At 41.7% G+C, this 27,928-nt stretch overlaps 2 protein-coding genes across 2 annotated transcripts; both read right to left on the bottom strand.

Moving 5' to 3' along the window:
- Positions 1-533: 533 nt before the first annotated feature.
- Positions 534-8,357, bottom strand: LOC124261159. Its single transcript, XM_046695487.1, has 7 exons — positions 8,216-8,357; positions 6,735-6,842; positions 4,473-4,595; positions 3,688-3,738; positions 2,764-2,868; positions 1,283-1,420; positions 534-776 (listed from the first exon to the last, which is right to left on the bottom strand). Exons 1-7 carry the CDS (start codon positions 8,277-8,279, stop codon positions 673-675), a joined length of 693 nt encoding a protein of 230 aa, XP_046551443.1. The 5' UTR covers positions 8,280-8,357; the 3' UTR covers positions 534-672.
- Positions 8,358-13,029: 4,672 nt separating this feature from the next.
- LOC124261175 lies at positions 13,030-27,408 on the bottom strand. Its single transcript, XM_046695504.1, has 7 exons — positions 27,252-27,408; positions 21,791-21,901; positions 19,849-19,983; positions 16,204-16,254; positions 15,577-15,684; positions 13,994-14,128; positions 13,030-13,205 (listed from the first exon to the last, which is right to left on the bottom strand). The coding sequence occupies exons 1-7, from the start codon at positions 27,310-27,312 to the stop codon at positions 13,093-13,095; spliced, it is 714 nt and encodes a 237-aa protein (XP_046551460.1). The 5' UTR covers positions 27,313-27,408; the 3' UTR covers positions 13,030-13,092.
- Between the last annotated feature and the right edge of the window lie 520 nt (positions 27,409-27,928).

Consider the following 27,928-nt stretch of genomic DNA (forward strand, 5'->3'; position numbering starts at 1 on the left):
TTTATGCACTCTTCGAATGAACTCTGATTTGTGTAATTTTTAATTTTGACCCCTTGACTCTTCCTTAATGAATATTGACAAATGCAAGACCAGCGTTACAATGACTATTCAGTAAAATTATTGGAAAATGATTTTGGTTTGTGAAATAATTATCATAAATCTCTGTTTCTATTTCTGGTCAAGTGAAGTCGGTGATAACGTTTTTTGCCCTGTAGTATATTTCAAAGTACTTTGTCTAGCATTGCGATTTGCTGATTACATGGATTTATAGATGTTACCTCAATGCTGTTAAAATATTATAATATATTTATAAAATATGTATTTATGTTATGTCGCTTGAATGTTATCTGTGGGTATGGGTATGTGAGGATTTCGTCATTTCAAGACTCTTGTATATATACTCTTCAAATAAAAAAAGGAACTATACATGCTGTTTTGGAGTTTACTTACTGAGTGCATATCAAACATGACATCATTGCTTAATTACAGTAAAATCATCACTTTACAAATTTCCAAAAGATTATTATCCAGAAAGTGTTTGGTAAAACCACAGAGGGCTATTAAAGCCACTTGGTCAGAGTAAAATGTCAGTATCTGGTGTGACCACCATGCGCATCAAACGGCTTGGCAGCGGTGACCCACAGAAGAAAGGAGATGCCGATTGATGTTGCACTACTTCCCCAGGGGTGCTGGGGAATACCCCACGGGACCTGCGGGGGTCAGAGGGCCCGGGGTGGCTGGCCCGATAGGCCCTGGCCCTGAAGTCGCGCTTCCATCTGAATTCAGAATCATAATGATAGAACAGTAAAATGTTTTCTGAAAACTTTCAATGTGTCCATGAAACCTTGTCTAAGTAATGTGAAAGTATGATCGGTATGAAGTAATGGATCGGGTAGTTCGCTCTCCATAATAAGAATCATAGGTTTGTCTGATCCAAACAGGATTGTTTACAGGTCTTTATTGTTTTTAATTAATTGTTTATTGTTTAACGCCGCACTCAACAATATTCCACGTATGTAGCGTCTGTCTGTAAATAATCGAATCTGGACCAAACAATCCATTGATCAACTTGCGTTGATCTGGAATATTGGGATACGATGGCATGTGTCAACCAATTCAGCGAGCCTGACCACCCGATCGAATTTGGAAAATGTAAATATTATAATACTTTTAGTACTTTCGCTTTTTCACTTTACATTCTCTTCTTTAGGTGAATCTGTAAATCTTGTTTCCGTAATTTCTGTTTTTAAAATGTATAACTGAAAATATTAATGAACGCTACCGCTGCAAAGACCGCAGTATTTTGCGCAGTTGGCCCGAATCCACAGGGTGAAGTTGGGGTCCTTGCAGGTGGTCGCCTTGTCGTAGCCTGCACATCCGGGATTTGCGTCAGCACACACTGGTGGAGGTGTTGGGGCGCCTGAAACACGCCATGAAAATGGCTGATTTACAATCATGAAAATGCATGTGAACAGTTTGAGGATTTTCGCCGAAGAGTGAGTGAATATGGTTTTACGCCGCTTTTAGAAATATAATATTCCAGCAACATCACGGCGAGGGGCACCGGAAATGGGCTTCACACAATGTTCCTACACAGGGAATCGATCACAGGTCTTCCGTGTGACGGGCGGACGCTTTAACCACTTGGCTACCACACCGCCCCTTTTATACCCTAGAAAATACAGAACATATAAACAATGAGAACGAGTAAAATTTATAGAAAGTAGTAGCAAGAAAGTCCTTAGCTCTCCAGGTCTGTTAGACCTCATTAACATTCGCTGACAGATACCCACATGGGTACAATGTGTGAAGCCCATTTCTGGTGTCCCCCGCCGTGATATTGCTGGAATATTGCTAAAAAGCGGCGTAAAACCATACTCACTCACTCGCTGACAGATACCACAGTTACTACATTTCTACTTTCGCTATTTTTGCTTTCTTTTCTATTAATCCAATTCCAATGCACAGCTTCTGATAGAGCGGGCTGGTCCAAGAAAATCTATAAAAATCAACCCAAACCCTAGCTTTATTTTTAAAATACAACATTAAATATTAATTTGTTCACGATTTCCGCAAAACTTTGATCGTTATTGAGCTATAACCGAAGAGCAGCGGTTATTCAGTCGGTGTTCAGAAATTCAAACAATGGCTAAAGCAAAGAACATAATTATGTAAAAAGAGAGGAAACACAAATCATTAGACAAAGTTCCTTTCCAATCCAGTTCCTCAAAACTTGAGTACCGCGTGGATTTTGTCGCGAAACTACAATTATTAAGGCGTAAATGTGACATCGACATGATATTCACGCATCAAGTGAGTGAGTGAGTTGGGTTTTACGCCGCTTTTAGCAATATTCCAGCAATATCACTGCGGGGGACACCAGGAATGGGCTTTAACCACTAGGCTACCCCACGGCCTCCATTTGTGTCTTAGGGGCCGAAGGTTTCGCCTTAGGGTAACTGTTCCTTTCCGACGAAATACTGCTCAAAGGAAGTTTTCATGTAACTGGTATGACTCAGGTGACACACTGCATATTCTAGGAAAGAATCCGATGGGCCTTAATTTGAGTGATGTACACACGGACGCACGGAAGCACGGACGCACGAACGCACGCACACATCCCGCATATTTTGACATGTATCGTTCATGTATTTGTAGGGAAGCGGTAATATTAGTCCGGTGACAGATGTTAAGAAAACAAAAAGAGTACATTCGTCTGGTCATTTTGTAGTTGGTCATTCGAGTAAAATACTAAGGTCCCACCTTTGCAGATTCCACAGAACGCCATGCAGTTTTCCTTTGCCCATCCAGGATATAGGGTACATGAATCCTGCTTGTAATCCTGACAGTCTATCTTGTCCTTGCACACTGAAATAAAGTCCGGATAAAACAAACACACTCCTCGGAAATCGTAATTAAGAATACTGTTGAGACTATTGAGGTAATTCAATGTGGATTTTATAAACTGTTAAACACATATTTCGTCACATCCGACGTTGTAGGAAGTGTACAATGGTTTGATAACCCTTAAGTAATGGTTTCTACATTCCTGTTATCCGAAAATACGAGTATTTACCTTTACATTCGTGATATCCGAGTTTGCAAGTAGGTTCTCCTTAAATTCAATGCTCTAATATTGTATCCCGTTGCTAAAGGAACTGAGAACATAGTCGAACCAGAATAAAAATCCAAAGGTCAATAGCGTGAGCACGGGCCACAGTTGACAGCCTATAACGTCACCTAATACTTACGAATACACTTCCGCAAAGAGATCTGAACTATATGACTATAGTACGCCGATGGTGCACCATGGGAGTTACAATCGTCTTAGAGCTAAGATCGTTTTGTGCAAGCGGACTCAGACAGGCGGAACTAAGACAAGTGGCCACCATCAAGATGATGGGTAAATTCTATCACGATCTGCACATTCTGCAAGCATTCACTTCTTATCAAGTCTGCTACATTTTTCTTCATTCTTGTTGAAACGTTACACTCTCATTTCTTTGGACTAATTACATTTCATCGCGTTTCAATGATAGGCGCGACGAAACTGCATTTTTGCAATTAGTGAAAGAAATAGAGAAAAATATCGATGGAACAGAAATAAGATCATTACAATGACTTCCAGAGGACCTACATACAAGAAGTAGTCCTGCTATGAAAGTATATACGACAAATAAAACTTACATGATGGAGGGAGTGTTGTTTGCAAGGCATCCTTGGCAGCTAGAGCCGCAGCTGGAAAACAACATCCAGTCAACTCGGTACCAGGATTCGATAAATATGCAAATGAGGACCTACTTTCAAGTCCCATATACTAGTATACAATGCATTCCATCTAAAAATGTTGTTGACTACCGTTGTCAGTATATTTGAATGTTGTTGTTTATTCTCCCAAAGTGTCACTATTTTCTGCTGACAATCATAGCTGTTATTTGGCACTATATAATGAATTGGGCATATCACTCAAACATTTCATTCACACGCGATTTCCAATACAAAGAGAAAATACGCTGTAAACATCCATTATGTTTAACAGCTGCTAAAAGAAACATTGCGCTCGCGAAATGATTTATGACAGGAATAAACGTAATTATCACAAGGCTCACAAAAATTATTTCAATCTGTTTGACATTATAATAAACATATCACAAGACTCATAAAATATCATTTCAATTCGTTTGACATTGTAATAAACATATCACAAAGCTCACATAATATCATTTTAATCGGACTGACAGTATAATAAACATATATCAAGACTCATAAAATATCATTTCAGTCAGTTTGACATTGTCACTTGCGATCAGTATTTCGATATGCTTCTTTTTATGTCAAAACAACTACCATGAACGGGGAGAACCTCATCGCCCTATGTCCAAAATGATTACTCTGCTTTTTTTTTAATACGGATAACTCGACGTTTAACGTGTTGACATGTCATCGAGTTATCGGGGTTATTTGGTTCTCACCTGAACAACGTCGACAGTAGTAGCGACACTGAGTCTCGGCCCAGTGGCTGAACTGGGGGTTGTTGCAGGTGGCAATGTCGTAGCTGCCGCAGTTGGCATCCACGTCTTCACAGGGCAGATCAGCTGGGGCAAAATGGACATTCAAGAGCCTCTTCATATAGATAGAGAATCTCACACAAGTGTCTTCTGATATCAGTTACATCAACACAAGTTGATAAAGTTAGAAATATCCGAGGCTTGCAGAAGATATTTTACTTTTATCAACGAGTGTTGATATATTTGATATCAGAAGACACGAGGGTGAGATTCTGTTTATCATCAAAAATCACTCTTCATTAGTTTTCAATGAAAAATGAAATCTCTCTGAAAGACGATATTGCCATTAGACGTGCAGTACAGTGATGTCATAGCATTGTGACGTCATCAAGTTTATGACGTCATGGCACTGTGATGTCGTCAGGGCTTTTTACGTCATAGCATTGTGAGTCATGTAATTGATTGGGTCAAAGCAATGTGATCTCCCAGGAGATATCGTTTGATCTCATGCAAGCAATATCTCCAGTGGAACACAGTTTTGGATGATAATATAAGTTGTATGCTTCTCTCGAGGGTAATACAGTCTGATCTACGCCTCTATATAGCAGTGCCACCCGAGCCGGTAGGCAAGGGATGACACTGCTACAAGAGGCGTACATCAGACCGTAATACCCGAGGGAGGAGCATACAGCGGATTTATCCCATCATTGTTAAATGTACAAAATTTTACTTTATTTTATGTTATTTTAAAGATCGCCACCGACTCTATGACATGTAAACAAAATGGCGTCTGTTTCTCGACTTGATTTTTTAAATCAGTGAAACATATTCTGACAAGCTTAAAACTGCTATAAAAATGGTTAATTATGTGTGCAAACGATTCAATGTATAAAATAGTATAAATAAAGTAGTGAAAGTCGGTAAAATAAATGTGTACATAGTGAACTCAAAAACAACTAATCGAACGGTTTTCGAGCTCCGTGCACTGCATTCATATTATGACGTCATACGATTGTTAGGGATAGGGACCCGTATGAAAAACAAAACCATCGAATAACTCTTTCTTACGTGTTTCTTTTTCAACCAACTTGTAATATGGATGTATACTTTCCTTTGCCCGGTAGTGTACGATATTCAGCTGGCTAGATTTCTTGAATACAATATTCCCCATAATAGACCGGATATGTATTAATAACGTATTTAAAAAAATGGTGTCATTTTCCAGCACAAGCAATAAAACAAACTGCACCTCTCATTAGCGCGTATTTATTCGACACTATACATGTATATAACATTTTTTGTGATAAGATAGTTTCTTAAATGTCCGCGATTAGACTAATTATGACAATGTGTAAATGATGTTCTTACTAAACCCTACTCATAAGTTAATCACAAGCATATGCTTCTTTAGTTGAGTGAGAGTGACTTTTGTTTTACGCCGCAGTCAGTACTAGTATGCATGTAAAAGTCGAATCTGGACCAGGCAAACCATTAAGCATGAGCAATAATCCAAAGTAAATGGTGTTGTCGGGAGTGATCGACTTAGTCCCTGCTCTATAACCGATGGATAAGGTGGTGGTGGTGGAATTGGGTTTAACGTCGTGCTTGAGAATATTTCGCTCATATGACGACGTGCATGTGTGTGTATGTGTGTATGTGCGGCTGCTTGTACTAGCCCAGACTTAAGCTGGTTTTATAGTGCTAGCTCACTGAGATACCATGCCGCAGTGAAGCATGAATACCCCACTTAGACACATTATACTGACTCCGAGCCGACCAGTCCTTGTTGTACCCATTAATGCCGAGCGCCAGGCAGGGACCAACAAGTACCATATTTTAACGTCTTTTGGTATGACGCGGTCGGGGATCGACCCCACGACCTTCCGCACTCCGGTCGGACGCTCTTACCACTACACGATGGATAAGGTACAAGGTGCTGTTGTTCAAAGCGATCTTAGTACTAAGGCGACCGCAACTCCCATACAATAACACTGACTTATGACAACCATAGCGCTAAGGTTGCTTTGTACAACAGCACCCAGGAGCCTTTCCTAACAGGAAACCACTTCATGTATCACTCTTGCTTGACAACGGTACAAGAATCTGTATCGAAACGTCGCACTCACGAAATAAAGAAGTTGTTATCCATAAGAACTTGTTCCATATTAGACTCTCGTGGAGTCTGACGAGCATGTTACGAGACTGGGATGTGTAAATGAAGTCTACCTTTACAGAACTTGCAGTAGCTGTTGCAGTTCTCCTTGGCCCAATCAGGGTACATGGTACAGGAGGCCTGGCCATACGCTGCGCAGTTGGCGATTTTGTCCCCACAGGCTAGATACAACAAACAGAACCAAGTCAATTCAGGAAGAGTGAGTGAGTGAGTTTAGTTTTACGCCGAGGTCAATTCGGGAAGAAGCATTCACTGCAAACCCATGGGCTGAAGACATCAACGTCATAGAAAAGCCAGTTTCGAATATCTAAGGAAACATATTATAATGATGCAAAAAGGCCAACGCTTGGGATACAATGACATGTATGAACCAAGTCAACTGAGAGTACGGGCGATGGGTAGCCTACTTAAAGCCTTTTCACACAGAAGAACCGGGTTCGATTCCCCACATGGGTACAATGTGTCAATCCCAGTTCTGGTGTCCCCGCCGTGATATTTCTGGAATATTGCTAAAAGCGGCGTAAAACTTAACTCACTCACTCATTCAGCGAGGAGTATGCAATCAGCACTGCTTGCGACAAATTAATTTCACAGTTGGGAACTTGTAAATATGACATATCAGAGGATAGCTGATTATTACCATCTCGAGTATTGGCGGATTCTAATCAGATTCCCCTGTGCTTAACATTTTAAAAGCGGATCACTATATATGAGTAATGCCACCAGGTGTTCGCGAAAAGGGTGTAGGTATGTGTGGTCTATTTGTAGCAAGGGTCGCCTGACACAACAAAAGTAATGAACAACGAATATTTTACACTGGTGCCATAGATATAATAACGTATTCTACCATACTAGTATATCTTTTACCAAACGCTCGTGTCCAAAATCGTTTCGTTAATACAAATTACGACTCAGAATTGAGTCACATTTTCAATACCAAGGCACTGTCACAATGGATCAACCAGATTTCGTTTGCGCTGGATTACGTCAAAGGGTTCATCTTTCTTTCGTTTTCGTTGTTAACTTTACTTATTCCACCGGGTACCCATTTACTGCTGGGTGGACAGAGTTTCTCAATAACTTACGACAAATGCTAAAATATTAAACGAAGTCTTCTGAAGCATGAACAATACATAAATCACAATTACTTTAAATTTGACGAAAGAACCCTAAGAAAAAGGTACATACCTTTATTTAATATGGGTACGGAGAAACACTTATCCACTTATCAATCTGTTCCACTTCATCATACCAACTTCTAAAAATCTCATTTAACGAAACTTAGGTAACGTGTAAAGTCAGCTGATAAAATCGTACAAAACAAAAATAAATATAAAAAATAAAAATAGATATCCTTTAGTAATATAAATATCACTATGTTAACTGATACAAATACACACGTTTTGATCAACAATATGTACATATAAGAATGTACTAGTCTGTGCGGCATTGGCGTGTCTATGCTTTGTTGTAAATTATATAATACTATCATCATTGTCCCTCTAATTTTCAGGGTGATTGCTCCAATACTTACGGCCAGCAGTAGATACCTGTCCTCGGACAAAGCCAACAAAAAACAGAATTACAAGAGGATACATTTGTACAGGAAGAATTTCTCGAGACCACAATATGCTTTCTCGAGACCACAATATGCTTCGTCAAACTAGAGATTAACAGGTGGAGGTCGAGTCTTTATCTAATTTTCTTTCTCGAAAACTTGCGTGGAAGACTAAAAGTTAACTGGGACAAAAGTTCAGATAACAAAACGCGGGGACTGAATCAAGAAAATTGACCTAATAATGATTTACATGTTGTATAAACTACCGGACAAAAGAAGCTTAGTACTAATAAGTAAAAATGCTGGTACAGGTTTGAACCCAAGCAGAAAACATTCGCCAATGCGCCACCTGGTCCCGATCACAACGCAGCTGTCCGAAAACTTCGTACGAATCGTGCATTTTTCAAAACGTGAAAAACGTAATTGTGGGACATTGGTCCAAACGCACGTGCATGATTGTTGTATAAATCTCTGCATGTTGGACAGAGAAAGCATGCTGTAACCCAAAAGACCAGAACGAATATGCCAAGACTTACGCAAGCACAACGAGACAGGGTGATCGGTATGGCCAATATGGGGGGTTTCACCAAGTCAGCTGGCAAGAACCTGCAACTGCAACCAGGCCACCATCAGCAAATTAATAAACCTCTACCAGCAAACAGGCCAGACCAAAGACCTCCCGAGATCGGGAAGACGAAGAGTCACGACACCGGATGAAGTCCGCTACATCCGGCAAATATATCTCCGGAACAGATTTGTGACCGACGTCAACGGCGACGTCAACGGCGGCGACAGCACTAGGACACGTCCATCAGCAGACGACTTGGTTTGGCTGGTATAGAAGCCTACCGGCCCTTTCGTGGAATGGCCTTGGCCCGTCTACACTGTCAATGCAGACTGCAGTGCGCACGAACTGTACGTCGGTGGCAGCGACGTGACTGAGCGAGAGTTCTCTTTATAGATGAAAGTCAGTTCAGTCCATTCAGACACGATGGCAAAGTACGAGTTTTTTGACGTAGAGTAGAGAAACTGGCGCAAACAGCCAAGAGGAGTCATTTTGCAGCACGACAAAAAAGCCTCACACCGCCAGAATTGTTCGAGAATACCTGCACAACGTTTATATTGCCTTGATCAGCGTGTTCTCCAGACATGAACCCCATTGAACATATCTGGGATCATCTTGGTCGTCAGCTGAGACAGCGTGTACCACTTCCAGCAAACCGACAGGAACTTGAACAGACTCTCTTGGATTCCTGCTGACGTCAGGGACCAACTGACGACGTCAATGAGGAGACGTGTGTTATTGATGACATGTTCCCTGACTCATGTGTCTCATTATGTGACTCTTTATGCACTCTTCGAATGAACTCTGATTTGTGTAATTTTTAATTTTGACCCCTTGACTCTTCCTTAATGAATATTGACAAATGCAAGACCAGCGTTACAATGAATATTCAGTAAAATGATTTTGGTTTGTGAAATAATTATCATAAATCTCTGTTTCTATTTCTGGTCAAGTGAAGTCGGTGATAACGTTTTTTGCCCTGTAGTATATTTCAAAGTACTTTGTCTAGCATTGCGATTTGCTGATTACATGGATTTATAGATGTTACCTCAATGCTGTTAAAATATTATAATATATTTATAAAATATTTATTTATGATATGTCGCTTGAATGTTATCTGTGGGTATGGGTATGTGAGGATTTCGTCATTTAAAGACTCTTGTATATATACTCTTCAAATAAAAAAAGGAACTATACATGCTGTTTTGGAGTTTACTTACTGAGTGCATATCAAACATGACATCATTGCTTAATTACAGTAAAATCATCACTTTACAAATTTCCAAAAGATTATTATCCAGAAAGTGTTTGGTAAAACCACAGAGGGCTATTAAAGCCACTTGGTCAGAGTAAAATGTCAGTATCTGGTGTGACCACCATGCGCATCAAACGGCTTGGCAGCGGTGACCCACAGAAGAAAGGAGATGCTGATTGCTGTCTTGGGGAATGTTTTGCTACACTTGGCGTCTTGTTGAAGTGCTGTGTGCAGTTCTTGTACTGTCTGAGGGGTCGGATTACGATGGCGCAAGCGTCGATCAAGAGCAGCCCATAGATGTTCAATGGGGGACAAATCGGGTGATCGAGAAGGTCAAGGTAACACCTGTCAAACACATGCAACGTGAGGTAAAGCACTGTCATGCTCCAAAGATCAACAGTTGACGTTGATGAAGGGAACGACGTGACGTTGAATTGGTCTTCTGGTAAAAAGTATGGCTTCCCATAGCCAGTTTCGCACTGTCTGGTCGGATATTCGGCGCAGTCCAGGGATTTGGATTGTTGTGGATGATGCGGCCATGGTGTTTGAACGAAGATGTCTCAACCGGATGTAGCGATCCTGGGCGGCGGTGGTAACTGTAGGTCGAAATGGCCTGTGTCTGTCATTAACACTCCAAGTATTGTTGTATCGGGTCCATAGGTTTGAGATGCTCTGTCTGGATACGGCGAAGTGCCACCCCATGCTGCGATGCCCCTCTTTGCAAATGGCCAATGGCGTTGTGTCTTTGAGCTTCTGTCAGTCTTGGAATTCTTGTGTCGTCCATAGTGGCTTAAAGCAATGCATGTGGTGTACCGTTGATGTGGCTTTTTAAAGCCTACTGTCATTCGGGTGAATACACATTTTTATGATGCACGTGCATTTCATGTGCGTTTTAGTGATTCACTATAAACGTGAGTGTAACGTTACGTTTTTGTTCAACTTTTCCTTTTTTTTTAAACGTTTTATCGTCGGCAACCATTCTCCCACATGTTGGGATTCAGCATGGATTGGTTTGTGTCAAATATTTTCCGAAAATTCAAATTGTTCCTATTTGTAGTTTCTTTTTTTTGAAGAGTATATATTTAATTGGTATTTGAGATGTCCTCAAATAGAATTGGACTTCAGCAACCTAATTTTCTCGTAAGAGGTGACTAACGGTATCTTGTAATCAGAAGGCTCTAGATTGAGTAATTAGAAATCTAGAAAACTATTTTTGAAACTAAACGTTGTCTTCGTTCGGTGGACACTATGAAAATAGATTGAAGTACTAAAGAAAGTACACGCCCGGTGCTTTGGGCTTCTTTTCCAAAGAGGGGCGGTGAGGTAGCCTAGTGGTTAAAGCGTTCGCTCGCCACGCCGAAGACCCGGGTTCGATTCGCTACGTGGGTACAATATATGAAGCCCATTTCTGGTGTCCCCCGCCGTGATATTGCTGGAATATTGCTTAAAGCGGCGCAAAACCAACACTCACTCATTAGAAGGTGGAGTTATTTGTGGCTGTGTTCTTTTTGAGTTGAAAAATGCAAGATGGGGTTTCTTCTGTCGCCCTCTGTTTAAACCAAAGTGTCTGTTTACACGTGACTGAGATCACAGCTATCGGGGAAATATCACGTTTTACTATTTATTTCTTTTTCAAATCAGGTACAGAAAAAATAAGAGATCATTAAACTCAAAACCTCGTAGCCGCACATTGTACATTGTTAGACATCATTTGTTAATGTGTTTCACGTAGCCACCAAGTTCTGAACATGGGTCGGTCGGTCGGGGAAAAAATTAATAAAGACAAAATATTTGAATAATGTTCTTGATTTTCATTTATTGTAATTCTTATTACAATTTCTCGCTTTCTTTGAACTTTAGGCAGCGACTAAAAGATAAACATTTTATAAGACGAGGCGGTACGTTTTAGGTTCGAGTCGGCGGTGTTGGAATGAAAAAAAAAGGTTTTGGGGGGAGTCGGCAATAAAATTGGAAGGGTCGGTCGGGCGATGAGAAACACAGAAAACAAAATGCTGCCCTTATGGTTAAAACCCAATCACTCCAGTCAGAACGTCCCTTATGATGTGGTTAAACTACTACTAAATACCGTCATAACAGCCAAATCTGTTTACAGAGTGCGATTTAACAGAGCGTCGATGTCATTCATGTGGGAGTCGATGTCTTCACATAACAAACTTAGGAATGGATTTGGGTAGCCTAGTGGTTATAGTATTCGATCGTCGCACCAGGGTTCGAATGCCTGAGTACAACATTTGAAGCCCCTTCCGTGATGTTTCCAAGTTACTGTAACTATACTCACTCACTCATCCAAACACGTTTAATACAGTGACGATATGAATGAGATATTCTGATGCCCCCTTAGGGGGCAAAGATGTTGGTGATATGCATGACGTGTTCAGTTACTGTGTAATAAAGAGTTATCACACTGAGATTATTGTAAAAGTACCAAACAAGAGGATCTAACCATCGTTTCTATTACAGGGATAACTGTTTTTTTTAAGTCATCAAATGCGTTTCTGTTTAAATTAAACAAATAATAATATTTGAGTAAAGATGTTTAGATGAGTTGGTCAAGATCTGTACATATTCTAGCAATGGTTTCTGCCGAGCCAATCATGGTTCCACGAATACTTCACTCTAAATTATTCCTAGCCCAGCCGGACCCGTGAAGGTCCGGGTTAGAATGAACCTTCAGTAACCCATGCTTGTCGTAAGAGACGACTAACGGGATAGAGTGGTCAGTCTCGCTGGCTTGGTTGACACATGTCATCGGTTCCCAATTGCGCAGATCGATGCTCATGCTGTTGATCACTGGATTGTCTGGTCCAGATTCGATTGTTTACAGACCGCCGCCATATAGCTGGAATATTGCTGAGTGTGGCGTAAAACTAAACTGACTCACTCACTCACTCCTAGCCCAGCCTATAGGGGAATGCATTCGCCAAGAAAGAAAAACAATATTACACGGCATTAGTCTGTATTGATTTTATTTTCCGGGCATAGGTGGTGTAAGCATATGAGGGCCCGGAGGTGTCAACAATCCTGGACCGGAAGTGACGGGCCCTGGGCCGGAAGTGATGGGGCCTGGACCGGAAGTGATGGGGCCTGGACCGGACGTGACGGGACCGGGCGTATTTTTGAGCCACCTGGAAATGATGACTCGGTTATCAAGTATACTGACACACAATATTCAGCTTTATCACCTTCAGTTGTAAAAACAAAGGAAAAACGAAAGTAGAAGAGAGAAAGCGAAGAAAGATGACATGGTTGCATACATTATGCCATATTTATCATATCCATTATACCCAAAACAACTATTTCAAATGTCCCAATCGATCTCAATCATGCCTCTTCATATAGATATGGGGCATATATTTATTTTATGGCTACATTATGTTAACTGAATGCCATTAAAACAACATCAGTACAGTTTGAGTTACATTATAAGGAGCGGTGGGGTAGCCTAGTGGTTAAAGCGTTCGCTCGTCACGCCGAAGACCCGGGTTCGATTCTCCTCTTGGGTACATTGTGTGAAGGCCACTACTGGTGTCCTCAGCCGTGATATTGCTGAAATATTGCTGAAAGCGGCTTAAAACCAAAACTCACTCATTAGAAGGTGAACTTATTTGTGCCTGTGTGACCCAATATCATTTTGATCTGTATCAGAAGATCCTAGACGTTTACTGCTTTGGTGAATCTAAGGTTGGCATCCGAGGAATAATGTTGTGCTGTTTGTGCGCGCTTTGTGCATGCCCCCTTGTGGTGTGGAGTATGGCGCGGGATAAGTACCCTCATTACTATTATTATATTTATTATCTGGAATTCGGCCACATGGTTCCTGGTACGATGGGGCGCAACTCTGTACAGACAACTCAAATCAGAAAGAAAGACCACTTCACGAGCCGTTTCATATTTTACATTTCATGGCACCTACCCCCACAAGTGTTGCAGGATTTGGCGCAATGATCATCCACCCATAGGACATAGTCGGGGTCCGTGCAGACATCCTTTCCATATGCAGCGCAGTTGGGTACTTTGTCTATGCAAGCAGGGGGTGGGGTAGGGACACCTGCAATGAGTGAGTGAGTGAGTTTATTTTTACGCCGCACTCAGCAATATTCCAGCTATATGGCGGCGGTCTGTAAATAATCGAATCTGGACCAGACAATCCAGTGATCAACATCATGAACATCGATCTGCGCAATTGGGATACGATGACATGTGCCAACCAGGTCAGCGAGCCTGACCACCCAATCCCGTTAGTCGCCTCTTACGACAAGCATGGGTTACTGAAGGCCAATTCTAACCCGGTTCTTCACGGGAACCTGAAATGAACGGTAAATATACATACATGTAGTATGGATCTTTCTTTGATACATGATTGATGTTTACGTCCCATTACAGGGAAAGGGCTAATGAGTGACACCTTTATGTTACCTCTAGCTTAATGTGTGATTGATGTGTTTGCCATACAACCTTGATGTGAACTTATAGTATTATGAATAAATTTTATCCAAAGTTTGTTTCCGTTTGATTCACGACGTAGTATCTCCCGCGTAGACATAAGTATCATCCAGGTAGATGTAAGTGAGTGAGTAAGTTTAGTTTTACGCCGCACACAGCAATTTTCCAGCTATGTGGCGGCGGTCTGTAAATAATCGAGTCTGGACCAGACAATCCAGTGATCAACAGCATGAGCATCGATCTACGCAATTGGGATACGATGACATGTGCCAACCAGGTCAGCAAGCCTGACCACCCGACCCCGTCAGTCGGCTCTTATGGAAAGAGAGAGAATTGGTGGAAGGAGAAAAAACGGTAAATATTTTTCGATTTTTAGAATCAGATTTTTTACTCAGTCTGAAGATCTGAGCACAGTTCCATAAACCGCACTAAATCTCGGTACGTTTGAGCGAAGCATTCAGACAAACATATTTGATGTGTGTATCTTGTAAACGAGCTCAAACGACAAATTCCAAACGAAGAAATGTGTATTCCATTTATGCAAATCGATATGTCCCAATCAAGGTGACAGACTAACGCAGCTGAATCGGTTCAGAAGGCTCACAACTTACTGGTTCAAGTTCCACCTAGTAGGGGCGGTTGGGTAGCCTGGTGGATAAAGCGTTTGCTCGTCACGCCGAAGTCCTGCGTTTGATTCCCAAAATGGGTATACAGTTTCAAGATCATTTCTGAAATGCACCGCTGGAATATTGCTAGAGGCTACGGGTGCAAAAACTCACTCACTCACTCACTTACTCACTCACTCACTCTTTACGAATATCCTACGCACAACTTGTATTTGATTATGCGACCACAGAAGATCAGAACGTTCATGAAGATCAGATCTGATATTAATGAGATCAGCTTAATCATTTCGTGTTTGCACAGCTCATGTAACGATACCTCAAGGATCCCACTGAACGGTTGCATGTAACGGGCAATCGTGTTATTGTCATTTTTTCCATCGACTGAATTGAATGTGTTATGTCAAGACTGTATTTCCTAGATACGTACCTGCACAAAATCCACAATACTCCATGCAGTTCGCCTTGGCCCAGCCCGCATACTGTCCTTGGCAAGAGTCTTTTCCATACATTTTGCAATTAAGTTTGTCCTTACACTCTGAAACAAATGCATGTACAAGTAAAAGGTGGAGTAAAATGAGTTTAACAGGAAGTATAGTTCACTTATGTATAATGTACATCTGCAATTGTTTGGCTGCTGGAACTGGTCAGGTATCATTCTGCTTACCTACTTAGATACAAAGGCTGGTTCACAGACAAACAATATGCACTGCACCCATTTTGTATCAATTCAACTTCGTACCATACGGCAGTCCAACATGGTCACTTCAATCAACTATGAGACAATGTTTCATTGTTTGATCACGTGATGCCGAGAGTCAGACAGGGCAACAACAAGAAGCATATTTTAACGCCGTTTGGTTTGGTATGGCCAGGGTATCGAACCAACTACCTTTCTCATATTTGCATGAAGTACTCCAACATCTACTGCCTGCACAATGCACATACCCGAGCCTTGCACTGTACGATTATTTACAGACCGCCGCCATATCGCTGAATATTGCTGAGTGCGGCGTAAAACTAAACTCACTCACTCATCTTATTACATTGTACTCACGAGTAGCAGGTATTGGTGTTGTCTGAGAGTCTTTCATTGCGAGTTCCGCAGCTGCAATATGTGAAACATTGCGAATTTATGCAAAGTTTGCACCCAGATTTTACATTTATCAATGTCTAAATTCAGTGCACCCTTCAAACACAATTATCAGCCCAACGGGAACTGTTGTCCGATGGTGGGCGTGGGCAAACATGCACATACACATAGCAACTGTCTTGGTACGATAAATGCACCACAGAATCATTTGCGTTGTGTTAATAGGATTAGCAACTTAAAGGTCACATGCAACGTAAAACACAACTTTGCAGATTCTGATACCTTTCGGTATGGACTTACCGAAACAAAGCGTCAAAAATGCAAATTCAACTTATAAAGTTGAAAAATAACGCGATGAAAAAAACCGCGCGAAATCGGAGTTCAAACGTTTCACTAATTTTCCCCAGACTTTTCGGGGGAATACGGGTTTCAACAGCTGGGCTGCGCTCATAGCACGTGCGCAGTGAAATAGGTTCGCGCAACTTGGAAGCGGGCTGTCTGGTGAATACTCGGTGAAGGCTTTGGTGTAAGCTATTTTCATAATGTTTTGTTGATATCTCACAGGCGCGAGCTTTTTATATGTTATGACAGTAAATAAACTGTTTATATAATTCCATTTGTCTATTTCACCACACGTTCTTCTTACCGAGTCACTTTCTCAGTTCGATACTTAAAAGCAATGTCATTATTTAGCGTTGACACAATTTCTAACTGTGATATAGATATGTCGCTGTCACAGACAAAACTCAATGTCTTGTTTTATTGACACCTGTGTGTCTGTCTGCCTGCCTGTCTGCTAATGACAATATTCAATACACAACTGCGATCACTGACCACATGCAATTTGAACTTAACACCAATCAGGCTATACACCATAAACAAAACGCATTGATTTATGGCCCGAGTTCGGTCTCTGTCACATTATGTAATTACACAGACAGGCAGGTGTGATACTTGAACACATGACATGATGTCTGTTGATTGCAAAATGTTATACACAAAAATGAGCATGTATTTACAAAACCCAACATCTCTATATATACACACACAATGAGCCGTGAAGGCGGCATCTGCTAATGAACCAGCCGTTACACTTGAGTGCACACCCACCTGCTCTGACTGGGTTCGGTATCCGGCTGCTTCGTTTCGAGGGAGGTAAACCCAAGTACAGAATATTGCACTTTTGATTTGCGATTATACGCTTATAATTTTGTTTATTTGTTTTTTTCATAATCAGCAATGCATATTATATGTCATGAAGAAGTGATAATTGTGTTTTAATTATGTTTGATTTTTTGGTTGCATGTGACCTTTAAGGTAGTTCAAACTAAACAGCCACCTGTACATTTGTTCTGAGACCAAGTGGTTCAATATACATATACTAAGCAGCAAAACAAACGTCAGTTTGGAATTTTCCGTCGCAGAAACGGATAACTGTAAACTCATTTAATGTTTTGATTGTATATTTTTGACAACATCTCCAACTTTATCTGAGCTAAGACAGTCCTTCCCAAACTCACAAAGGAAAACCCAGGAAATGGTTTCAAAAACGCAACCTGATCTCGGATATGGTTCGGTGTTCTCCATGTTTTTTCATGCAACTCATGCTGCACGTGCTGTTCACAAGGACCAGCCCTGTAAAATGCACCCTCAAACCTGGTTGAAACATTCACATTACAACGTCAGCAGGATGCCGCGACTCACGACAGCTCAGAGGAACCAGGCGCTAGGAAGACTTGAAGCTGACCACACTGCACAAGCCGTTGCCAATCACTTCCAGGTCAACGTTCGGACCATCCACAGGCTGCAGCAACGTTTCCGGGCCACCAACACCACAAATGATCGTCCCCGTCACCAAGGGTGACCACAAGACGACAAGACCGCCATGTTGTGCGACAGCATCTACAGAATCCCCTCATGCAGGCATCCGAAACAGCACGCCAGACAGTGGGAACACACGGAAGACCAATCAGTACTGATACAGTGCGCCAACATCTCAACAGCGGGAACCTCCATTGCCGTAGACCTTACCGTGGACCTATCCTCACCCCTCGTCATGGGCGTGAACGTTTACAGTTTGCCCTAAAACATCAAAACTGGCGATACAGGCAAAGGAGAACTGTTCTGTTCACAGATGGGAGTCGGTACTGTGTATCAACTACAGATGGCAGAAGAATATGGCGACGACGTGTCCGGCGTTACTCAGACCAATGTGTTATGGAAAGAGATTCATGTGATGGTGCAAGCATCATGGTATGGGATGGAATAGGCCTGAACCAGAAAGTGGGTCCTGTGGTGTTCCAGAACCTTGGTCCAGGGAGAGGAGGCGGCATCACAGCGGTGCGCTACATCGACCAAGCTCTCAGACCCCACGTCATACCACATTTCTCACGTCAACGTCCATGCATAGACGCTGTCCTGCAGTTATTGCTGCTCGTGGTGGTCACACTAGATAATGAAGTCAAGAGTCTGAATGGACTGCTGAGTAAAATTAATCCAATTTTCTGGAAACTACAGAAGATTGAACATTCGTCTCCCACCAACCGGATGAATATGTTTACCCACCTGAACAGAGTCTAAATATGTATAAATATTTGTGTGTCATAGTTTACCCACTAATCTAGAGTCTACAGGCGATTGAACATTCGTCTCCCACCAACTGGATGAATATGTTTACCCACCTGAACAGAGTCTAAATATGTATAAATATTTGTGTGTCATAGTTTACCCACTAATCTAGAGTCTACAGGAGATTGAACATTCGTCTCCCACCAACTGGATGAATATGTTTACCCACCTGAACAGAGTCTAAATATGTATAAATATTTGTGTGTGATAGTTTACCCTCGAATCTAGAGTCTACAGGCGATTCAACATTCGTCTCCCACCAACTGGATGAATATATTTACCCACCTAAACAGAGTCTAAATATGTATAAATATTTGTGTGTCACAGTTTACCCTCTAATCTGGAGTCAACAGGATATTCAACATTCGTCTCCCACCAACTGGATGAATATGTTTACCCACCTGAACAGAGTCTAAATATGTATAAATATTTGTGTGTCACAGTTTACCCTCTAATCTGGAGTCAACAGGATATTCAACATTCGTCTCCCACCAACTGGATGAATATGTTTACCCACCTGAACAGAGTCTAAATATGTATAAATATTTGTGTGTCACAGTTTACCCTCTAATCTGGAGTCAACAGGAGATTCAACATTCGTCTCCCACCAACTGGATGAATATGTTTACCCACCTGAACAGAGTCTAAATATGTATAAATATTTGTGTGTCATAGTTTACCCACTAATCTAGAGTCTACAGGAGATTGAACATTCGTCTCCCACCAACTGGATGAATATATTTACCCACCTGAACAGAGTCTAAATATGTATAAATATTTGTGTGTCATAGTTTACCCACTAATCTAGAGTCTACAGGAGATTGAACATTCGTCTCCCACCAACTGGATGAATATGTTTACCCACCTGAACAGAGTCTAAATATGTATAAATATTTGTGTGTCATAGTTTACCCACTAATCTAGAGTCAACAGGAGATTCACCATTCGTCTCCCACCAACTGGATGAATATGTTTACCCACCTGAACAGAGTCTGCAGTAGTACCGACACTTGTTTTGAGCCCACTGGTCGAATGTGGGGTCCGTGCACGTGGACTTGTCATATTTGTCACAATCGCTGAGGACATCAGCACAGGGTGGTGGTGGTTTCGTTGGTCCTGGATAGCGAAATGTATAGCTGAAAGGGCTATTGACCAAAGGGAGGTTGACCAACAGATTGACCAACTGGTTCACTGTATATTACCCCATCTCCCATGACCTGGAAAATATATTACAATAGGAGTCCAGCTCAAGTCTAGATTGCCTCAGCTGTAGGACTTCCTGGCTCCTTTAGGATTAATAAAAGTTTTGTTTCAATGTAGATACATGACATACATGTATTTTATAGGAATTACAAGTGTTTTTCTGGGACTAAAGGTCCACTAAACATGCCCCTAAATATAAGACCGCCTCCGTGGTGTAGTGGTTAGAGCGTCCGCCCGGAGAGCGAAAGGTCGCGGGTTCGATCCCCGGCCGCGTCATACCAAAAGACGTTAAAATATGGTACTTGTTGGTCCCTGTATGGCGCTCGGCATTAATGGGTACAACAAGGACTGGTCGGAGTCAGTATAATGTGTCTGAGTGGGGTATTCATGCTTCACTGCGGCATGGTATCTCAGTGGGCTAGCACTATAAAACCAGCTTCAGTCTGGGCTAGTACAAGCAGCCGCACATACACATACACACGCATGCACGTCGTCATATGAGCGAAATATTCTGAAACACGACGTTAAACCCAATTTCACCTCACCTCACCCCTAAATATAAGATCGACCAGGTTGCCGGATATCCTGTGGTATGTACATTATCGGGCGGACTTACAATCATTGAAGCTCTTCATACATCTGAGAGACAGTTGTCCAACTTTCAACGTATTTTACACAGTTGAGGGTAATATTTGTCTATTCATATGACATTTTATGCTTGTCTTATATGTAAGGAATGCAAATTTTATTTTATATATGATATTTTCACTTGCACTATCGTAACGAAATCAATAAACAGTATAATGTACAAGTATATATAGTATATAATAACTAAATATAGTATATAATAACTAAATTGATGCCCTAAAACGTTTACATAAATTGCCTGGTAAAATAAAGTATACTCTAAAAATTTGATTAAACCAAATAATAATTACAAACGTTACCGAAACGTTAGAAGGCTGAAAACAGTTGCCGAACAACTACAAACCATGATATTCGTATCAAGTGAATCAGTATCGAAAAACAGTTCTGCTTTGTATATTTTCTGCGACTATTAAACATAAGTGGATATTTTTGGTACCCCTTTTGGCAGCTTTTAAAAAAATGTTTCACAAAAATTACTGCTGAACAGTAGACCAACTCCAAACCAATTTGCAAATCAATTAATCTAAATTCTGGACACACTCATGAGTCAATATCGAAGTAAACCCGTGAAGGTCCGGGTTAGAATCGGTCTTCAGTAACCCATGCTTGTCGTAAGAGGCAACTAACGGGATCGGGTGGTCAGGCTCGTTGACTTGGTTGACACATGTCATCGTATCCCAATTGCGTACATTGATGCTCATGCTGTTGATCACTGGATTGATTGGTTCAGACTCGATTATTTACAGACCGCCGCCATATAGCTGGAATATTGCTGAGTGCGGCATTAAATAACGAGCCAATGAACTAACGAATATCGAAGTAGAATTTCTATTATCGAGAAGCTTAAAGCAACGCATAATTCCTGGGAAAGCATGTTTCTATTTGCAATTTTATACAATCTAACACCGTTGTGTCGAAGTTGAAATATTTCGAGTTATCCGTTGTTCGAACAAACCGCAAAATGACGACTGCATAAGGAATACGCAGTATAGCACTTATACTTCAAGATAACCGAACATTCGACACAACAACGTTCGACACAACAGTGTTTGGCTGTATGTCGACAGTGTACCTATGCACAGTTTGCAGGTGTTGTTGCAGTTTTCCTTGGCCCACGCCACATAGTTCCCCTTGCACGAGTCCTCCGGGAATACGTCACAATTGGGAAGCTTATCCACACATGCTGAAACAGATTATGGCTCAAATATACTCTCCCAAAAAAGAAACGCATCATGAAAATAGCAATTTCATGTAGCAATGAATTAAAACGTTATTTTACAAAAGGTTTTGCTCTGTTTTGTTTTGAGTCCTATGGTGTTTATGTTTTGTAACAACAAAACACACCATCCGTAAAATACCCATATTAAACAGCATGATTTTCACCAAGTGTCACAGAATACACAATTCACATGCAATGCACGTGAAAGTTGGGGGTCAGATAGTCTCAATGATGGGTATAAAAGGTTGATCGCTGTCTGTCGATTATTCACTGTATTTGGAAGCTATTATTCTTTGTGTGGTGTACCACAGGGATCATCATTGTTTATGTATACCAAAGAACTTGACCTGATACTCATCTTTATGCTTGTTGTTTGATGGTATTACCATGGGCTATGACAACAGTTCTGGCTTGACCAGAATTGAAGATGCCATTGACCATATTGGTTCATGGATGTTCAATAACAAACTAAAATTAAATGAACACAAGACAGAGGGTATGATTGTTGGCACAAGAAACATGTTAGTAAAATCACAACATGTTGAGTTGAAAGTTGGAAACATGGTCATTCAGCCTTCTCTACATGTCAGAAATCTTGGCGTCCTACTCCAACCTGACCTCTCCATGAAGAAACAGATTCTGGATCTGTGCAGAAAATGTTACTTCCATCTCCGTAACATTGGACAGATCAGACATCTCCTGTCACAGGATGCTGCGGCTGCCCTGGTGAGAACACTGATTCTCTCACGACTTGACTATTGCAACAGCTTGTTGGTTGCAGCTTCACAAGAGTCCATCCAAAAGCTCCAACAAATCCAGAACACAGCTGCCCGCATAGTTACTCTCCAACCAAAACGCTGCCACATCACTCCCATCCTGTTGTCTCTTCACTGGTTGCCTATTGAGGCTCGCATTGACTATAAGATCCTTACACTTGCTTATCAATCCATTCATGGTATTGCACCAGTGTATCTTCAAGAACTCCTCTCTCCTTACATGCCAACAAGAACCCTGCGTTCATCCTCGGCTAATCTGCTCTATGTACCAAAGTGGAACCTAAAATCGTTTGGCTGCAAGTCTTATCAGAACATGGCATCAGTCAAATGGAATTCCCTCCCTGATGAACTTAAGCTGTCTCCAACCCTTGAAAACTTTAAGTGCCATCTCAAAACCTTTCTTTACAAAAAGTTCTATGGACTTTAATAATGCCTTATTGATTGTTAGCGCTATGAGCATACCTGGTGTGGAGTTTGGCGCTATATAAATGGACACATTATTATTCACTGTATTAATATTGTTGACGAACGCAAAATGCCGTCTAAGTGAAGCCAACCGTCATATCGCCATTGGATTGCTTGAAGCTGGCCAGTCTCAACGTGCAGTTGCCCGATGCATGAATGTTCACCAAAGCACCATTTCACGGCTCTGGGAGAGATATCGCCGGCAGAATGCGGTAGCAGATGCCCCTCGTTGTGGGCTACCTCGAGCGACCACTGCGGCGCAGGATCGCTACATCCGGGTACATCACCTGCATCATGGAACAGCTACGGCGACCAGTACCGCTCGACAAATACCCGAATTGAGGAAACTTTCTGCACAGACCGTCAGGAACAGGTTGAGAGAGGCTAGTTTACGTCCCAGAAGACCTTATTTTGGCCCTGTGCTTCGACAACAACATCGTCGACATCGAGTTCAATGATGCACCAACGTTCAGGCCTGGAACCTACCGAATTGGCGTAGAATCTGATTCAGTGATGAATCACGATTTCTATTGGAACGACGCGATGGAAGAATGCGGGTGTACAGACGTCGACGTGAACGTTTCGCCGATGCTTGCGTTCCCCAGGTGGACAGATTCGGCCGGGGAAGTGTTATGATGTTGGGAGCGATCACCTGCCGTAGGAGAAGTGATTTGGTGATGATCCAGGGCAACCTGACAGCTCAACGGTACTGTGACGAAATCCTACGCCCACACCTCCTTCCAACCATTGATCGCCAGAGGGAGTTGTTTCAACAGGACAATGCCAGGCCCCACACAGCACGTCACACTAGAGACTTCCTCCAGAACCACAACATCAATGTGCTCCCCTGGCCCTCAAGATCACCGGACTTAAACCCGATCGAACATCTGTGGGATGCCCTGGACAGACGGGTGCGACGCCGTTACAACTCGCACAGGCACTACAGGCAGAGTGGGCTGCGATTGGGCAACACGAGATTCTGAGACTTATTCGTTCGATGCCGAGGCGATGCCGTGCAGTTCTGGATGCCCACGGTGGTCACACGAGGTGTTGACTTCAGCGCCACCACACGTCTCCATGTGACACTCAAACTGACTTTCCTTGAGTTGGTGCCAAAGACGGATAAGTCTGCATTCCCAGTGTGCAATTTCGCTATATTTCATTGACTCATAGAGCCTACAAGATGTTTCAAAATAAACATAAAAATACAGTTGAAATTCCTATATGCGTTTCTTTTTTTGGAGAGTATATATTGTAACCGATGGAGATCCGGGTTAGAGTGAGTGAGTTAGTTTAGTTTCACGCCGCACTCAGCAATATTCCAGCTATATGGCGGCGGTCTGTAAATAATCGAGTCTGGAGATCCGGGTTAGGATTGATCTTCAGTAACCCGTGCTTGTCGTAAGAGGCGACTAATGGGATCGGGTGGTCAGGATCGCTGACTTGGTTGACACTTGTCATCGTATCCCATTTGCGTAGATCGATGCTCATGCTGTTGATCACTGGATTGTCTGGTCCAGACTCGATTAGTTACAGGCCGTCGCCATATAGCTGGAAAATTGCTGAGTGCGGCGTAAAACTAAACTCTCGTTTACCCCTCTGGATGAATTCCAATTAGAACGTGTTTGTTGTTGACAAACCGAAAAACACAAACCGGGATTCTAACCCACGACCATATGTTCCTGGCATTCCCAAGGGAGAACACTCTGCACAGCTAATTGCGTCGCCTTAAGCGACAAAACCAACACAGCCTTATATACCACGTGGATCAGTTTATTCATGTCGACACAGGTCGTACCAAAGGTCAACACAGACCCATGACCCTGCATCTATGGCCACAGTTTTCACTTTATCATCTTCGTGGATTATATTTTCATATACGACCCGTGAAGGTCCGGGTTTGAATTGATCTTCAGTAACCCATGCTTGTCGTAAGAGGCGACTAACGGGATTGGGTGGTCAGGCTCGCTGACTTGGCTGACCCATGCACATGATCGATGTTAATGCTCTTGATCACTGGATTGTCTGGTCCAGGTTCGTCTACTTACAGATTGCCGCCATTTAGCTGGAATATTGCTGAGTGCGGCGTAAAACTAAACTCATCTACGTGGATGAAATTGTCATCTGTCTAGATGATACTTATGTCTACGCGGGAGATACTACCTAGTGGATCTAGTGGAAACAAACTTTGGATATACATTATTCATAATGTTATAACAATATGTTTTGTGAATATATAAATGTTATTTTATTATAAATGGTAGTATAAATTAGCAACTGCGATTGTTAGTGGCTGTATCCTCAAAGGGGTTTAAAGTATAGTAAAATAAGTGTCCTCCTGAGAGGGTACGTAAGTCCCAAATCTTCAAAAGTCAATTTCGCTCAACCATACTTTTTAATCGTAGTATTTTTGTTATTTCAAATTTCGGCTAAATCTTCCTTCCATCGCCAGCGGCTGAAGGGATGGTGTAAATCCAGCTAGGGTCCATGCAGGTAGCAAAGGTACTGTAAGTCCCCATGGTCCTTAGTATGGTGATCTACCTTCAGTTGTTGGCGATCTATAGCCCGTGTTTTATATTGTACTGTCTTTGTTTTAGTTTTACATGCTAGTTTTATATTCATATCTGTGATACTCTATTATTTTTACTGTCCATCGTCGACAGGTTTTACTCTTCAAACATGTTTTTATATTTTATTTTATAAATTATTCTCGTCACGATATGGCTGAGATACTGCCGATGTGACGTTAAACAGTAACTCACTCACTCATAATAAATTATTATAAATACGCATCAAGGTTGTACGTCAAACAAATCAATCACTTTTAATTAAGATAGAGGTAATATAAATCTGTCCGGGAACTTTTATCCGTTACTGGTTACCAAATCGATAATTCGATAACATTTAGATGATGCTTTCTCCTAAGTAAATCAAACTAGCATATACGTAACTTTAAACATCAACAGCATAGAAGCAAAGTATCATCTTCGTAGACGTAAATATCTTCTACGAAGCTGAAAGTATCACCTATGTAGATGATAGTATTATCTATGTTCAATTAATTTATCATTGAGGTAGATGTGAGTATCATTTACGTCGATTCGTTATAGATTCTTGCACTAATGATGATGATGATGATCATTATGAGAATATTTATAACGCGCCTTTCCCAGGCCAGATGTACTGATCAAAGCGCACAATCTGATCATTATTACCCCGGATAACCCAAGCTGCCTGTTAGGCGCTGGAAGGTTTAATAGTCTCACGACTTATTTCACCGGGTACCCGTTGTCTGCTGGGTGAACAGTGGCAATTTTGAACAAACTCACTTGCCTAAGGTGAAACCACATGTATCACATGTGCTTCGTTGTGGGGCAGGACTGAAGTCCTAGATACTCTCTGGAGTCAAGCGGTCAAACACGGTGAGGCTTCGGCTTCAATGTCCATCAAAACAACAGGCACAGTGTATTTCAAAACAAAACGTCTGTTTTCTTAACAAAATACCCCTAGTTTTGTTTCCAAATATGATAATATATCTGTAGCATATTCTTAATATTATTGGTACAAAGAATCAATGTATTCATGTATTTCAAGCCGATTCTAGCCAGCCATGACAGTTTCCAATTTAGTGTTTTATGTTCGAATGAGATTTTAATTTCACGTACATATTGTATCCGTATTCTTAGAACAGAATCACTCACAGAACAGACCGGCGCGGTGGGGTAGCCTAGTGGTTAAAGCTCCCGCCCGGTATGCTGAAGACCAGGTTCGATTCCACACAAAAGTTTGACGAAAGTGTAACCCATGGATAAGACGACCCCTTCTACAGACTGCTTTTTTGGTCCTCAAAATTCGGCTTATAGACGGTCATATACGGTACATTGTGGTGTCCCTCGCCGTGATATTGTTGGAATATTGCTAAAAGCGGCGTAAAACAATACTCACTCACAGAACAGACCAGCTCACCGCCTTATACGACTGTGCCAGTGTCAACCCCATCACTCTCACCAATAGATAAATAACGGGATGGGTAAGGACTCGAATCCACGACAAAAAGTTTCCAGAGTACTCACTTGGATCAATCTGAGCGTTTGCAAAGGCAACGACGGCGGCAGCGACGACAAGAGACAACATCTGTGCACCGGTTATACAACAACGTAAACTAGTCGACAGATAGAGCAGGTGAAGTCGACTCCAAAACAGCTGGTCCGATTACATGAGCTAACTTATATACTCTTCATTTTTTTTCTCAGCTGAAATGACGTAACACATATCTGTGATAGATTTGCCGTGCCTTCTAGATTACACGGGAGTCACTAAGATTAAAAGTGGGCTATAATACACTTGCAATTCAAATGCCTTATAAAGGCATGTAATTAATCATTTTCCAAGATAGCTTTCTGATGTTATTGAATTATGTATACTTCTGTTTTCTGTTCCCATCCCCACATATGTGCGAACTGGGTTCATGTTATTGATATTATTACCCGTGTAAGTCCGGGTTAGAATAGATCTGCAGTAACCCGTGCTTGTCGTAAGAGGCGACTAACGGGATCGGGTGGTCAGGCTCGCTGACTTGATTGACACATGTCATCGTGTCCCAACTGCGCAGATCGATGCTCACGCTGTTGATCACTGGATTGTCTGGTCCAGACTGGATTATTTACAGACCGCCGCCATATAGCTGGAATATTGCTGAGTGCGGCGTAAAACTAAACTCATTCAGTCAAATCAAGTGTTAGTGAGTGTT

Source organism: Haliotis rubra, unplaced genomic scaffold (genome assembly GCF_003918875.1).
Source record: "Haliotis rubra isolate DU_JTF1 unplaced genomic scaffold, ASM391887v1 Scf79, whole genome shotgun sequence".
NCBI lineage: Eukaryota > Metazoa > Mollusca > Gastropoda > Lepetellida > Haliotidae > Haliotis > Haliotis rubra.

Excerpts from the sequence above, each read along its gene's own strand:
- LOC124261159 (XM_046695487.1), bottom strand. The coding sequence starts at position 8,279 with ATGTATCCTCTTGTAATTCTGTTTTTTGTTGGCTTTGTCCGAGGACAG. Across the intron at positions 6,843-8,215 it reads ACAGGTATCTACTGCTGGCC|CCTGTGGGGACAAAATCGCC; the intron begins GTAAGTATTGGA and ends TGTTGTATCTAG. Across the intron at positions 2,869-3,687 it reads AACAACACTCCCTCCATCAT|TGTGCAAGGACAAGATAGAC; the intron begins GTAAGTTTTATT and ends ACTTTATTTCAG.
- LOC124261175 (XM_046695504.1), bottom strand. The coding sequence starts at position 27,312 with ATGTTGTCTCTTGTCGTCGCTGCCGCCGTCGTTGCCTTTGCAAACGCT. Across the intron at positions 19,984-21,790 it reads CACCTGCAAACTGTGCATAG|GACCAACGAAACCACCACCA; the intron begins GTACACTGTCGA and ends TTCGCTATCCAG. Across the intron at positions 16,255-19,848 it reads CTACTGCAGACTCTGTTCAG|CTGCGGAACTCGCAATGAAA; the intron begins GTGGGTAAACAT and ends CACATATTGCAG.